Source organism: Barbus barbus, assembly GCF_936440315.1.
Source record: "Barbus barbus genome assembly, chromosome: 36".
Taxonomy (NCBI): Eukaryota; Metazoa; Chordata; class Actinopteri; order Cypriniformes; family Cyprinidae; genus Barbus; species Barbus barbus.
Genome location: NC_136714.1, coordinates 19974524 through 19990746, shown reverse-complemented (window position 1 = coordinate 19990746; position 16223 = coordinate 19974524). Strand labels below are relative to the sequence as shown.

Here is a 16223-nt window from a genome sequence, read left to right as displayed (position 1 = left end):
GTAGTGTTTATAATTTGTTTGTGATTTTGTGCCAGTTTTTGAAGTGCACCTGTTTAATTGGATCCTTATGTTCTTTTGCATATTACTAATTAAAAAGAAATAAAGCTTTTAATTAGTTTACAAATAAATGAATAGGCTATATACACATATCCAAGATGTAAATGAGTTTTTCTTCATCAAAACAGATTTAGAGAAATTTAGCATCACTTGCTCACCAATGGATCCACTGCAGTGAATGGGTGACGTCAGAATGAGAGTCCAAACAGCTGATTAAAACATCACAATAATCCACAACGTGACTTAATCCATCAGTTAACATCTTGTGAAGTGAGAATACATCATTAAAGTGTTTTAACTTAAAACTGACTATTCTGACCAAAATACATAAATCCATAATACATAGGGCTTATAACATCCCCTCCAGTGAAAAAGTCCATCCCCTCTCACATCAAATTCTACCAAAATATTAGTTTAGAACGGTTCTGGAATATTTTTGCATGTAAACAAAGCTTGTTCTGTGCTTATTTCTCTCCTGATTCAGAAGAGAAAACTTTTTAACGGGAGAAAGCAATACTATGGATGAAGAACTTGTAAAGCCACAAAGCAACAGTTTCATGTCTTAATGATGAATTTGTTTATTACAAACACACAGCTTTTTGCTTCACAAGACGTTTATTGATGGACTGAAGTGTGAATTAATTGTGGATTATTGTGATGTTTTTATCAGCTGTTTGAACTCTCATTCTTACAGCACCCTTTCACTGCAGAGGATCCACTGGTGAGTAATTGATGCATTGCTAAAGTTATCCAAATTTGTTCCAATGAAGAAACAAAGTCATCTGGATGGCCTGAGGAAGAGTACATTTTCAGCATTTTTTTATTTTTGGGTGAACTATAAGAGGCATTAAAGTCTGTCTCAATGGTTAAATGCATCAGATGAGAAACGCTACTTGAGATGTAAAGTTTACCGGAGTAAAATACAGACTGACTTTTTTGAGGTTGAAACAAAGGCTGTGTTCTGGATTTGGCACCGGTCAAAAACAGGCATGCTTGATTTATCCACCTGACCTAAAAGCACCTGACAATGAGAAGACACATTTCTCAGATGCCTCTGGTTAAAGCGCATGAACGGTGTCATTAGTGTTCAGTCTATTGTTGAGGAAATTGCCTGCTCGGGAAGCATCTGTAAATTAAAGGGCCTTTGCTGATCTCTTTGGAACAGCATCAGTCTGGGGTGTCAGCTAAGGAAGTTGTAGTTTTGAGGAAAGGTCTTACAGTACATCCAATATCTACACTCTAAAAATCTGTAAAAGTTGGAACAATGTATTGTATTAATATGAAGGAATTTTCTATATTGATTTTACCTTTTTTTTTTTATATATAGTTTTAATTGTATTTTGAATTTTGCACTGCCTTTTATTGGCTTTTAGCGGGGTGTTTTTTTTTTTTTAACAGTGCACCTGATGTGCCAGTGCCAAGTATTTACCTTAGGAACAACTTTGTATCCTTCCAAAGTAAAGTTGATAATTTCCACACCGTTACTTTGTAGAAACTTAGATATAAGTGATTTTGATTTGTTTGACATTTCAATCACTACATCTCATACTTTCATTTGTGTTTTTCATAGTTTTAATGAATTTACTATTATTTAAAAAATAATAATAATAAAAAGTAGTCTTTGTGTGCATACACATACAGTAATGTACTTCTGATTTATTGAGTCTTTAATGTCTAGACAGCACTCTACTGACTCATTTTGACTGACTCGAACAGCATTCTTTATCTTTGCTTGTTTGCTGTGTACCAACATAGAACCACTGAAAACTCCTGAGCTTGATTTTTCTTCTCAAACTTTTGGCAGTTTTCGTATTTGTTTATAATCACAATATCACAGCTGAGTAGGATAGGGAAAATGCTGAAACTATATCTATATCCCATAGAACTCCTGCCAAATGAGTCAGATGCTTCTTTGTCTCTGTCACTGCAATAAAGAGCCTTGTTTAATTATGCTCCACGCATTTGGATGGAAACCAAGACAAAAAAATGCTATACGCAGCAGTTTTTCTAAAAGTAGGCTGATGATGGTTTTCAATAGCTGCGCTTGAAGGGATATGCATGCATCTTTAATAATAATAATAATAATAAAAATTCAATTCTAAACTTCACTGAAACTAATCACAAAAGGTTTCGTTTATATTTCAATTTCAAAGCAATTTCAGAGAGCTTAATGTTACTTTATTCTCAAAATATCTTTTCCCTATGATCTCCTACTGAAGCTGTATTTTCCCTCAGCAATCTCCAAATCGATCAGAGGCATTCATCTATTTAAGATGTAGCTTCTGCACTGTCAAATTTAATTACATAAAACATGTACCGTCCAATCCTTCTAAAACATTTTAGCACCATCCCGTGGAGAAACATTCAAACATCCATCCCTTCATTCAGAACTCAGTCTCCTGAACCCAACAACCTTTGTGAGTGGATTTCACCTACACTCTCAAATATAAAGTTTTTTTTTTATTAGCGTGGCTTCATGGAGAGCCTTTAACATCCATGGAACCTTAAAAGGCTCTTAATAGTGGACAAAGTTATGTTCTTCAAATTTTTTTTTTTTTTTTTAAACATTGCACTGAAAGGTAAACCCAAATGGTTCTCTATGGCATCACTGCCCTTTTATTCCTATTTTTTGAGTGTAGCCATTTTTCTCAAACTAAATGCTAGGGTTTGTTAACCCTTTGACACCAGCAGAGGGACCAACCACAACAAAGCCAATGAGGCACATGTATAATCAATTATGTCATCAGACAGCTGTTGGAAAACAAAAGAAGACTGTCCAGACTTCCTTTAAAAACCATCAGTCCTCCTCACTTCAGTGGAGAGAACCACAATGAGGCAGTCTCATCTCAAATAACAGGGTTACTTGTAAACCCCCAGTAGATGTGGGCAGGGAGTAAAAACACATTTTATTTATCTCGTTTTTAAGCAAGGTGTTGGAAACTTTTTCCTTCGTCAAAGCAGAGACCAGGAGACTTTGGGATAAGTTACTCTTTATTGAGAACTCGCTGTAGTCGCTGTAGTTATCCAAGTCTGACTCAAACAGTATGCATTGTAGTTTATATACTTTTCGAGGGGGAGGGATACAGAGGTGGAGACAATCTAAACAAAGCATGCAAATACAGTACAGGAATCGGCCCATTACCAGAATTTCCCTAGCCCTGACATCATCAGCATAACAGTGTGATTCAAATGCATAGGTGCTAATCCAATCATCCTGACAGTATCACCCAAATGGTCAGGAAGTGCCTAAAGACAAAAGGTTAATGTCTCAGACACCTGGGCTGCCTGACTTCATCTTAGAATGTCATCATCTTTACCTCAAAATATAAAACACACTGTTTCAGTTTATATACTATTACATTGGAACCTAGATTTATCATTTTATAAATTTGTAATCCTACAAAGGCAACACACACTTCTAAAAATAAAGTTTTCAAAAGTGGGTTTTCACAGCAATGCCATAGAAGAACATTTTGGATTCCCCAAATAACCTTTTAGTGAAAAGTTCTCAAAAGCACCTTTTTTTTTTTTAATCTGAAGAACATACACTAAATATAAAGGTTCTTTCTGGCATTGATGGTTCCATTAACATCCATTGCACAAATGGTTCTTTATAGTGGAGTTAAAATGTTAGAAAGAAAAAAGTTTTTTATAAGAACTGCTCAGTGAAAGGCTCTTTGGGAAACCATAAATTGTTCTTCTATGGCATCGCCGTGAAACCCCCTTTTTGGAGCCTTTCTTTTTGAGAGTGCATTAAGATTTGTTTCTATAAAGAGCAATTTGTGCAATGGAAAGGTTCTTTAAAGAACCATAGATGCCAGTAAAAACCTTTGTTTTTTTAAGAGTTCAGCTGTGCAGAACCGGAGAGATCAGAAAAAAAGCAGAAGGACAGATAGTGAATTCACTTCTATTTTCACTGTCAGCTTAGTGTGAACGCAATATACCATGTCAATAGACACTACCACATCTACTAAAGGTACGTCCAGGTTAACAGCACCTAATATTTACCTCAGACTTACTCACACTTTGCTACGACGTCCGTTTTGTGAGCTTAACTGTAATACAGAGAGCTGTAAAGTTAAGGGCCTCCTTGCTGTAAAATCTTTGCTACTGAACATTCAAAGCACATTTACGGCGGGGTGTATCAAAGTAAGCAAACAGGAAAATCTCTAGAGATGCTTTTCAGATTTGCCTTTTTTCATTTTTACGCCACTTATTTGATGTTTTGGCTGTAAACATAGGCATGTCTACTCTCTCTCTCATCTGCACACCTGCAAAAATCAAAGTCAGCATCTGCAATGGGTCATTAGGGAGGAGATCTTTAGGCTTCCCATCACTGCAATAAGCTGTGGCTGAATCACATAATCACTGACACCCAGCCACATTGATCCATTTAAGAGAGTGACTGTCTAATTATACAGATCATGCCATTGTATACACTCCCACAGCATTCCCAAAGTCATAAACATTTAAACGAATCAAGGACATTTCCAACATCAACCACCAGCTCATAATGTAACCCGAGCCGGTAATGTTTAGAAGTAAATGGAATACAAATGTGTCTTTTGACATACAACACTTGAACTCCATTTTACAAGGTGTCTGGTAACACTTATTGTTTCACTCTTCCATGAATTATAGTCCTTTTTTTATTCCTCTAAATAATAAGTCAGGTTGAGACAAAATAAATGTATTGTGAAAGACAGCTTTGGGTTCTTGCCAGGAGGGAAATGCATGTTTTTGTGTTAAAAGACAGATTTGAAGAGGTCTCATGGGAGATCTGCTGTGTCCTGCAAATGATTCATGTAACATAAAACACATGATCTGAATTCATACCTTCTCCAGCTAGTTCCCCTCAACGAGTGATTATGGTGTGTCAGTGCAAGACCTCAAATGACACTAAAGCACATATTAAACATATGGGAAAATAATATATGCAAAATACCGCCCAAAAGTTTAGGGTCAGTATAAGTCAAATGTTTACTTCTATTTTGCAAGAATGCATTAAACTGATTAAAAGTGACAGTAAGAATGTTTACTTTGTTCTAATTTTTATTTCAAATAAGTGCTGTAATTTTGAGCTATTTATTAAAGAATCCTGACAAAATGCATTATGGTATCCACTAAAATCTTAAACAGCACAACTATTTTCAGCACTGATTATAAGAAATGTTTCTTAAGCACCAAATCAGCATATTTTAATGATTTCTGAAGGATCACGTGACATTGAAGACTGGAGTAATGATACTGAAAATTTATTTTTGCATCACAGGAATAAATTACATTTCAAAATACATTCAAATGGAAATGATTTTTTTTTTTTTATCAAAATATTTTACAATATTATTGTCTTTACTGAATTTATGATCAAATAATTGAAAATCCTTCAAAGAAATTACTGACCACAAACACATTAATGTATGTTTAATGTATTTACACATTAATGTATGTTTCCAATTTGTTTTAAGTTTTAAATTTGGGTGAAAAAAGCTTTAATATACCATTAGACAGGTTCTACAGTGACAATATGCCAACATGTCCCACTATTAGGGCATACTGTCATAGAATATCAATGTGTTTTCAATTAACAGTATCTTTCATTTTTCCTGCCAGTAATAATTATAGAAGCGCTTAAAATAAAATACAAAATAGCCAGGAATAATAAGAGTTTAAAAAGTGTGGCAACTAGCCCTGGTCTTCTCGATACTGCACATCTGAGATAAAGTGCATAAATTCTCTCTGTGTCTATATGCATTAAATTTAGATTTCCTCGGGTGAAATTCTTCCCTAGAGAGTTTGAGCTTATTTAAGTAATTATCCCTTACAAGGTTCAAAGCAGAAAGATAGTCTGGCTCAGTGACTCGTCGTAGTTTTCCTGCTAAATTAGTATTTTATCACAAAAAAGACCCACAGTATTGTGAAATTTGATAGAATGAACTTGTGTCTGCGTTATAGGTGGGTTAAATGGCCGTTACTGATTGAGACAAGTTCTTTGTTTCAGTGCCAAATGTTTAAAGCATTTATATTTTGGGAGTGCAACCATTTAAGTTTCAGTGGTTTGTAACAGGTGGGTATCACTAATGACGCTTATGGAGAGAAAGTTAACAGTGGAAAGAGATCATACAACAAAAACTATCTGAAGCCTCCCTTTTCTTCCTCTGTGCCCCATGGGACTTTCAATAATAAGGAATCCTGTGAAGAAATTACAATGCTGGAACCCTCACATCCCACCAGGATCATGAACCTTTGGGTTAAGAATGGCATTCAGAAGCCTCTGATGAACAACAAAACGCTCTCCTAGTGAATACATAAGTGTGTGTATAGCTCATATTTGTGGTGCATGTTGTGCAGCAAATAATAATCTAGCACTCTTTATATTTATTTTGCTTTACATTTATACGTTCAATTTAAAAAAAGTCTTCCAGGTATAGTATAATACCCTTTACCAGTCAAACAACAGGGGTCCATATAGTTTCCATACCAGCATGCAGCTGTTAATGATGTGTTTATTTGTGAAACCTATGTTGATTAAGAACAATAAAGCAAATATTTCAAGGACAAGGAGATTCAAAACAAGCTTCTTTTGTGCTGTTGTCAGCCTCTTTCTCGGGTGCGGGGCCCCCTCAGTCTGATAAAATGCAAGCCAGACTCTTCAAACTCTCCACCATGGAAGCAGCTTCAACCAGACCCCTGAGGCTCCATTAAACGTCACTCAGTGGAAACATGAAAGAAAGCCCTGTGGAAATGAATCATAGCCTCTACCCCTCCTCACCCTGATCCCTCCATCCCATGTGCCCGTGACCACAAGAAAGAGCATGGTGGAGGTTATAAAACACATGCTGGCTTTGTGCAGCTTGTTGTTTAGCAGTGATGCAAGATGCAAAAGTTGGCATGCACAATGATATTTCTGTGTGGTAATACATCCGTCTTTGCATTTTGATCAATATTTTGTTTCAAATACATAAAATACACCTCTTTAGCAAAAGCTTTATAAAGACAATGCAAGTATAACCTGACTGCTGTGCTGACAGTATAGTCATTATTTTGCGATAAACTACTATGCAACTAATAAAAATGAAGTCAACTACACCATACAAAAAATTTGTACTAGCAACAACTCAGCATTACAGTAATGTCAATAGTGAACTCATAGGAGGTAATTATAATTGATAACTGTGATGCAATATCCACCAGATGTGTTTGTATAAAATGAGAAAACGGTGTAATATGAGAGATTTTAAAGTAGCGGATAGGCCTATATGCACTATAGGACGACGGCGAATTCGACTAATCATAATCAAGTATTCCAGTCTGTGTGTATCAAATAGATTTAGCTAAAGGTTGCAATACACTACATGACTTCTGCACTGACTTTTTTGTTTTCAACTTAAAACATTTGCCATTTGCTATGCATCTCTTAGAAACAAGGAATGTGTTTCTGAGTGAGTTTGTTGTTTTCGGAACAACTCATCCTGGGGTGATCCTCAGTCGAAATATGTAAACCAGTTTTTCCTCTGTAACCATAATGCCTATAGTGTTTTAAACTCTGTTCATATTTCATTACGCAATGTAAATTGTGTAGTGTAGCATATTCCAGCCATAAACGTCTATCAGAATATTTCAAATTATTCAAAACTTCTGTCCACTTTCAAACAATGCTGACACAACCATAAGTCACTGTGGCCAGGTAATTCCCAGTTCCCTTTGGTTTCTCAGGTCTGGGATCTTTTATTTTTAACTGCTTTTTAGACCTTGTGAATCATTCCGGAATTCACCAGGGACCCCTGTGGAGATCAGATGCATGGACCGCCACATCACGGACCACCATATGGACACAGTATTCCTATTGAGCCCTAATCGGTTCTTTAAGTTCAATCTCATATAAAGTCACTATTATAGAGGTGCAACAGAACACCTATCATGGTGAAATAAGGTTAAAATCTGATCTTGGGGCTTTTGCTGCACAAGAAAAATGTCATACAGGTTTGAAATAGCAATCAATATATATAAATATAATCAAAATAACATGAGGTATAACTGTTGACAGAATGCTTAATTCTACATGACATGAAAAATCTAGCTATTAAAAGGTTAATTTCTATTTCCCAAAAAATACAAATATCTAGTATTCTTCCAGTTATTTACAACTGAAAATTAAAACAATAAAATTCTTTAGAAACAATAAAAGAATATCATATAAAATCTCTATAAAAGCAGATGTTGCAATAAAACATAATAACTTTAAAACAGCCACAGATTTTTATTTCCCTAAAAATATTCTCTCTATTTTGTGCAGAACTGAAACTGCCCCATCTTGAGTTCACAAGGATAGCTACTTCCAATAGTCCAATACCGATATTGTAGTGCCATCTAGTGGGAATAGCGCCTTCAAATGTGTTTCTGTTTAGCAAAAAAAGTTATTAAAATATAAGGAATGTTTTCGGATTTGCAAACAGATGAACTTAAAATAAAAGACAAATCATTCTACATGAAATCTAGAATATTGAACGTCACACACATCTTTTAAGAGAGAATGTTCTACCATGGTAGCTTAGAAAATTTTAGAAATCTCATAAGGGTAAATGGAACGGTTACATAATGCATTTGCATAAAAAAAACCTAATCGCATACGTCAAAAAAAAAAAGAATCGTTGCGCTTTTCTAGAACATTGAAGCGCGCATGCGCCACGAATGTATAACCACACAAGGTCAAAGGCACGTGCGTCTACCGGCTGTCATTCAGTAGTCTGTTTGTGGATAGAGTGGATTTAACTACCCTCGCGCTTGTTTGCGACTTTATAATAATAACTGGGGATTGATTGCGGTTACGATATACTTTTGGAATGGCAAGAGGAAGTCGCAGTCGTTCTTCACCGGCACCAGCGAGGTACTCGATCTCAAACACTTTGGCTGGTTGTTTTGTAACGCACTGTAAACCTGCGTCAGCGAGCTGCAAGCTAACTTTGTGATAATATGTGGGGGTAAAGTTAGATATGTCAGCAGTATTCAAGAAAAACACTAGACTGCTCATAAAAATGTTAGACTGAATAATTGTCTGTTTGCTTATTCCTTTAGCGTATCCCAAATACATCCAGAGCAGTAGGTGAAAGGACAAACCAAAAACATATTCTAAGAGGAAAATCTTTAATAGCTTAAGTGCATTTATTTATACTTAATGTCTGTCATTTTATAGCCTATGACGCAAACCAGGTTTAAGACTTTATCTTCTTTCCATCTGAAGTTGCCAAAAGCAGCTCAAAGACATGTCTGCATCATGTGATACTGATTCAAGTTAATGTAAAATATATTCTTCATATACTATTTTCTATGTGTATTCTTTACTAGGCATATGCCAAAATTAGCTACTTTATGGGATTTTATAGTGGTTTTATACTTGGTTATTTTATAACATATTTCACCTTGTTTTCTTCTCAGTGCTCCTGCCCCATCCTACGCTCCAGCCCCAGCACCACCTCCTCCGATGGCAATGGCCCCTGCCACGGCCCAGCCCAAGCAGCCAGGTCTCATGGCCCAGATGGCCACCACAGCTGCCGGAGTGGCAGTCGGCTCGGCCGTAGGGCACGTGGTGGGAAGTGCCATCACAGGTGCTTTCAGTGGAGACAGCAGCAGCTCCGAGGCACCCAAACCAGCACCCACATATCAGGTGATACCTATAAAAAGACATATTTCTCTGTGGAAAAATATGTTGATGAATCATCGCACAACTCTTTTGAACTTTTTCAGTGGCTTTGGTAATTTTGTTATTAATAGGGATTTTCAAAAGTATAAGCCATGAACCAAACTAACCAGCTACGAGGTGAAGCAAAACATTACAAACTTTGATTTGAAGCAAAAAAAAAAGTAATAAAATTTGATAGAAAGTCGTCGGGTAAAAGACTGTACTTATAGGCTTTAATGAGGGAAAGAACTACAATACCATGAAGCATTGCAAATTAAAGATTGTGTAGATAGAAATAGTATATTTTACATTTATCGCAAAATATTTACATGCAATATAATAGACTTATATTTAAGTTATTTGACAGGGTAGCGAGGCTGATTATGCAATCTGCAGTGATTATTGGGAATGGGAATAACGGGCCCTAAAGAGTTCTTTTGGTGTGATTTGCTTGTCTTGATTTTTTTAATTGGAGGAGATTTCTTTGAAGAATCATGGGAAATGTAGTTTTTTTTTTTAAAGGATTGTTTTAAAAAATAATGAGGATTAACAGCTTCAGCAAAAGTATGCATCATTTTATTAACAGCCCCAGCCCCACAATATGTCTTTCTTTAGCAGTTCCAAAGTTATAGTTAAAAATCAATTCCTTTATAGAGAATTTTTTTAGTTTTTTTAATTCTGGAGTAGTTCATACTGACCACATCATTAAAAAAAAAAATATATGGGTTCAATTTTCCATAAAATACAACCCTGGCATGCATTATATGGTGGCGAAAAGGTGTGTGTGTGTTTTTTAATGAATAATATGGAACAAACTAAAAAGCATGACAGTAGTTACACCTCATCTTGTATTTATGCTTGCAGGAACCCTCGCGACTTCCACCCTCTCAGTCTGGCCCATGTCTCTTTGAGGTGAGGCAGTTTCTGGACTGTGCCACGACTCAGACTGATCTGAGCTTGTGCGAAGGCTTCAATGAAGCTCTTAAACAGTGCAAACTCTCACATGGTAAGCTTGAAATTACCACAAAAATATGTTGTAAGAAATACTCAAGAATGAGAGATATACATGCATTAATGTACAATTATAAATATAATAAAAACCTGTTGTCCGTGGAATGACCTTCTGATGACCTTTTGTCCCTTAAGGTGTAACATCTCTGGTGTGATGGAGAACATGGAAGATTTAAACACTAAATGTAGTCAACTATTGGTCCAGAAGATCAATATTTCCAGCAGTTAATATGAATTACTTGTTTATAGTTGTGAAATACACATTGGTACTTTTGAATGTCTGATCATGTAAATGAGGGTGTACAATTAAAGAGCTGATATTTATCTTTTTCTCTTTGATTATTTAAGCATGGCACATGCAATTTATGTCATCACCCTGCTCTGTTGTGCATCTTTTAGTCACATTACACTGTTTTTTGTGCATGTAGAATAGGTCCATTTTTATATAGTCGTGTTTATGATTTACAAGTATCTAATACTTAAGTCTTATAACTAGTTATGATATCACACTCTTTCCAAACAAAGTTTGCACAGCAGGCCTTTCTTGATTACACAATCTCACTCCTTTTGTCACAAATATTGATAGCATTTTTTACTTTACACAAACAAGAAAGAACAGCGGAACTGATTTAATATGCAGCATAAAAAAACACAAAATGTAAATCATAGGAACATTAATTTTGATAAACAATCCTTAATTCGTCCTGTTCAAATCTCATTCATTCCATTGTCGAAAGCTCAAGAGGCGTGAAAGGAATTCGGCACGCTGACCAATCACAGAGCTTGGTGAACAGGCGTCTCTGTCTTTTAACCAATCAGAGCAAGCGATTTATCACAAGGAAGCAGAGCCACAACGGGTCATTCTCACACTAGTCTGCAGCAGTAACTGAAATAATATGCCGTTCATAAATGTAGAAACCAATTTACCTGCAAGCAATTTTCCTGAAGACTTGTTGAAAAGACTATGTCGTACATTGGCTGCAGCTTTGGGGAAACCGGAAGACGTGAGTATTGTAGCATTAGTTATGTAATTGTTCTCTCTTGACCTTGATCTTAGATCTTTAAAGTAAGTGGTCCCTGTGTTCAGAGGATGAATCTGGTGGTGAAGACTGACCTGCCGATGATGATCGCGGGGTCCAGCTCCCCGTGTTTGTTGATGTCCTTGTCAGCCATAGGAGTGACTGATACCGCGGAGAAAAATAAGGAGCATAGCGCCAAAATCTTCCAGTTTCTGAAAGGAGAGCTTGGGCTTAGCGATGACCGGTAAATGAATCAAAAATAACGGGTTGAACACGCTTTGAATGTACTGGTTACATACCGACCTCCATATTTGGCAACTTGTTTGAAAGTTAAAGTGTAGTGCGTACAATCTAGTAAACTTAGCATAAACATTTGAAAGCTGCAGTCCCTATAAAATATTGTTGATTGACATTGCATTAATGAGCGTGTCTGTTTTTGTCCAATAAAATGCTTCCTGAAATAATGCACCTCCCCCTTAATAATAAATCCCACCTGCCACTGTAGCAAATCAGCGTTCATTTTTCATAGTGGCATTGCTTCAAAATGGCCACGAAATGATCTAATTTGGTTTAAATGGGACTTTTGATCAAGCCATTGTTTGTGTTATAAAATCTAGGCCTAATGTCCTGATTTTCTTTCTCTTCTGTGTTCTCTTGCAGTATTTTGATATTGTTCTACCCTCTGGAGCCGTGGCAGATCGGAAAGAAAGGAACAGTGATGAGCTTCTTATAAGACTTCACATTCTTTTATATGTAATTCCTCTTTGGGATTCAACTAGCTGGACATGCATTGCTCCTGGTTGATAGGACCGTTTTGTTCTTATAGGAATAAGAATATTTCCTGATTTTCTTGAATAGTAGTCTGTGATTTAAAAATAATCACTTTACTAAAATAAATATAAAATGCATTCAGCATTTTGATAGGAAATCAATATATTGGGTTGGATGTGTCTATTTTTAGACAATAAGGAAAATAAGTTGATAAAGTTAATTGTAAGAATTGCTCAGTGTTAGTCACTTTTCCTGAGAAAGTGCCTTATTCAATCAATCAGTTTATCTGTCAACCACATCTACAGATGAAATCAGACTATAATGACCAGCTTACAAAAGCCATAGAAATATCCATAACCATGTAGTCAGCTGAGGTCAAAGAGTGAGCTTTGATTTACACAGATGTCAGTTGCATAGCACAGAGTATAAGTGCACACAAATGTCTTTTCTCACTAATTGTCTTTATCATCAGCTGTTTGTCAAGTACATGGATTCAGAATTTTGCTAAAAATTAAATAGAAAAAACAATAAAAACGCTCTTGAATAAAGCATCCGTGTATTTCGTTCAGGGGTTTGGGGATGACGTGGGTAGCATTTGCTTCCAGGGGTAATAGACGAGCAGTTTGGATCTACAGTATGTGTTTAATGGTTCAAGAAGAAAAGAAGAACACTCACTTTTCTTAAACAAATAAATATGAAATGCATTGTAATTGTGAAATCATACCATTTATTAGTGATACTGTAAAAACTAATTCTTCAAGGAATACTGGATTATGTTTTACAAGAACTACTTAACAATCTTACTAATGGTTCTTTGTAATTATTTGTGAAATGTATCAATTTCTGAAAATCCTACACAATTTTGTTTACAGTATATAGACAATTTTACCACCAGGCAAATATTGTAAAGTCATAAAAGTAGTTTATTAGTATAATATTTAAGTTATGTAGGGAGTATCTTCAATATGTTAGTTTTAAATAAAATAATGTTTTGATAGCAATTCTTCAAATTAAAATATGATATTTGAAGAGATGAACGTTTAATGAACTGTCACGAATAAAATACCCTCGAGTTCCGACAGATGGCGCTAATTGCAAGAGAAAAATGAAGAAAATAAAATGATTCAAAGTTTATAGCTAAACACAAATTACAGTGCTTGCAACGCTTGATTAATTTAAAGTGTTAATAATAATAAGTCATTCTGTGTCCTTTGTGATCAAATTCCACACACTCACGATGAGATCGACCCATTTTCCTCAGTTGGCAGAGGGTTTTATGGAACAGAGTTCAGCGGGGTGTGGTGTTGTATCAGAAGAAGGCGATACTTGTGCGACGGGGCAGTCATTTCATTGCAGTTTTCTTTGGCTTGTGTTTTGAAGACAGGTACTTGTCAGAAAATGCCTTTGGAAATTTACTTGGATCTGTTTTCGCAGCCATGTCGCTCTGTTTACATCTTTGCCAAGAAAAACAACATCCAGTTCGACTACAAGAAGATTTCGCTTTTTGAAGGTAGCCTATTGTGTTTTCTAAAACCGTGTTTTTTATTGTTTTTTATTTACAAATTTTACATTGATTTTGCAGCATTGACCAAAACTTCTTCATCGGAAGTTCTTCATTTTATAATGAAATGCAACAGCCCCCCCCCCCCCCCCCCCCCCCGTTTGTTATATTCCTGTTACATGTGATGAAGTTGTGGTTAGACAGAATGTAATATTTTATTGATATAGGCAGGTGTGGCTAAAGATACTACGGGATTTAATGCTGTGAGTCACTAATCTGGCAGACTGCACGTCTTTTACATTGTGCCAGTTGTGCACAATTATCACCCTAATATTAAAGAGTATTTTTACCAAAACGTAAATATGAGATCTGTCCCTCAGGTAATCAGTATAGTGAAGAATATGGGAAAATCAACCCTCTACGAAAAGCACCAGCAATCAAAGATGGAGAGTTTTGCTTGGCTGAAAGGTATGTGGTCTATGGATAGCATAATTTTTCTTTGGCGTTGAACCATTTTAAGGCACTTTGGAAATTTTGCTGAAGACCTCTGGTTGAAAACCACTGTTCTATGAATCAGAGACATCTGTTTGTTTTGTGCCTCTTGTGAAACTGTTCATTGAGTAAATAAACTGTTACTTCCTGTAGTGTTGCGATTATGCTGTACCTGGCTGAGAAGTTCCACACTCCAGACCACTGGTACCCAGCTGACTTGCAGAAGCGTGCTAGAGTAAATGAATATCTATCATGGCAGCACTCTGCCATACGGATACATGGATCCAAGATGCTCTGGTTCAAGGTGAGTGATGTGTATTTATTCTCATTCAAAGGTACTGTGGTAAACAGAACTGCATTTAGATTTCAGCAGCTCGCAAGCTGATGGTTCACTCCTGTTGTTCTGTGACCTTGGGACTGAAGCCTACCTAGTCTATAGAATTGCTACACAGTTTACTGCTAACTTTTTTTAGTGTAAATATTCATTAATGGAATGTTTTGCTGTAGCTCTTGATTCCAAAAGCTTTAGGAGTTGAGATCCCTAAGGAAAAGATGGACAATGCACTAGAGGATCTTAATGCATCACTAAACATTTTTGAAGAGACGTTTCTGCAAGACAGACCATTCGTTGTTGGTGATCAGATCTCACTGGCTGACCTGGTTGCTATTGTGGAAATCATGCAGGTTTGTATGCAAATTATTCTGTTTGGGATGAAGCGATATTATGATCTGAGAAATTAAGGCAGGTGATATCTGACAATTGATTTTTTTTATGCTTGATAACGGCTTTTTGTTTCAGCCTGTAGGTGCTGGTATGGATGTGTTTGAGAACAGACCCAAACTCAAGGCATGGAAGGACAGAGTCAGAGCAGAAATTGGGGCTGAGCTGTTTGATGAGGCCCACCAGGCAATTCTTTATGCCCAAGAGGCAGTGAAAACCATGGACCCCAAAAAGATGGAGCACTTCAAACTTAAGATTTTGAGATATTTCCTCTCATAAACAAACTGGTAGACATTGTTGGTTAAAACAGCCAGTTATTCAGGAAAAATACTTTTTTATAACTACACTTTCCATTTTGTGAAATCATTAAGAATGAAAATAATTAGTTTAAATTGTATATGACATAAACTTTGTCATTTTTCAGTGAATGAATCCAATAATCATCAATGTTTCTGTGTGACCTCAAAAAGAAGTAAAATAACACGTTTCTAGCTGTGTTCGCTCTCAATTCTGAATTACTACACTCACTGTGACCTTATTGTTTAAAAAAAACTAGGCAATAGCACACAGACACTCAATACAGCATTGTTTCAGAAAATCACTTAACACCCATGGGAAGGAGCTGGGAGGAATGTTTCCTCCCTCTGTTTTTATGGAATGTAATCAGATATTAGGCCTATATGGTTTCCTGCAGAATACTCTGCACGGAAATAAGGAATAACACATTTTGTTATTTTCTTGTAGATAAGATGGGGTACATTCAGTCAGCATTTCCATTATATCTCTCCAGTATTGTCAATAAATGTATCTTTTGTGCTCAGTCTCTGTGGTGTATTTACTTACCCTCGTCTGTCTCTACAAGAGTTATATAGATTTATTTCTCGAATTAATTTTTCCATATTTATATAGTACTACATTCGACTGAACTTGTTGGGCTTTGTGGTTTTTCTGTTATGAGGAAAAGAAAGTAAA

General features: G+C 36.1%; 3 protein-coding genes across 3 annotated transcripts; all 3 read left to right on the top strand.

The window, feature by feature from the left end:
- Positions 1-8750: 8750 nt before the first annotated feature.
- Positions 8751-11075, top strand: LOC306856143 (coiled-coil-helix-coiled-coil-helix domain-containing protein 2-like). The gene is made up of 4 exons (XM_079395184.1): positions 8751-8944; positions 9493-9721; positions 10601-10742; positions 10883-11075. The coding sequence occupies exons 1-4, from the start codon at positions 8901-8903 to the stop codon at positions 10900-10902; spliced, it is 435 nt and encodes a 144-aa protein (XP_079251310.1). The 5' UTR covers positions 8751-8900; the 3' UTR covers positions 10903-11075.
- A 489-nt stretch (positions 11076-11564) lies between these two features.
- On the top strand, positions 11565-13633 carry LOC306856142 (D-dopachrome decarboxylase-A-like). The gene is made up of 3 exons (XM_079395183.1): positions 11565-11751; positions 11835-12010; positions 12427-13633. The coding sequence occupies exons 1-3, from the start codon at positions 11644-11646 to the stop codon at positions 12497-12499; spliced, it is 357 nt and encodes a 118-aa protein (XP_079251309.1). The 5' UTR covers positions 11565-11643; the 3' UTR covers positions 12500-13633.
- On the top strand, positions 13628-16074 carry LOC306856141 (glutathione S-transferase theta-3-like). Its single transcript, XM_079395182.1, has 5 exons — positions 13628-14047; positions 14419-14506; positions 14684-14834; positions 15038-15214; positions 15330-16074. The coding sequence occupies exons 1-5, from the start codon at positions 13936-13938 to the stop codon at positions 15528-15530; spliced, it is 729 nt and encodes a 242-aa protein (XP_079251308.1). The 5' UTR covers positions 13628-13935; the 3' UTR covers positions 15531-16074.
- The last annotated feature ends 149 nt before the right edge of the window (positions 16075-16223 follow it).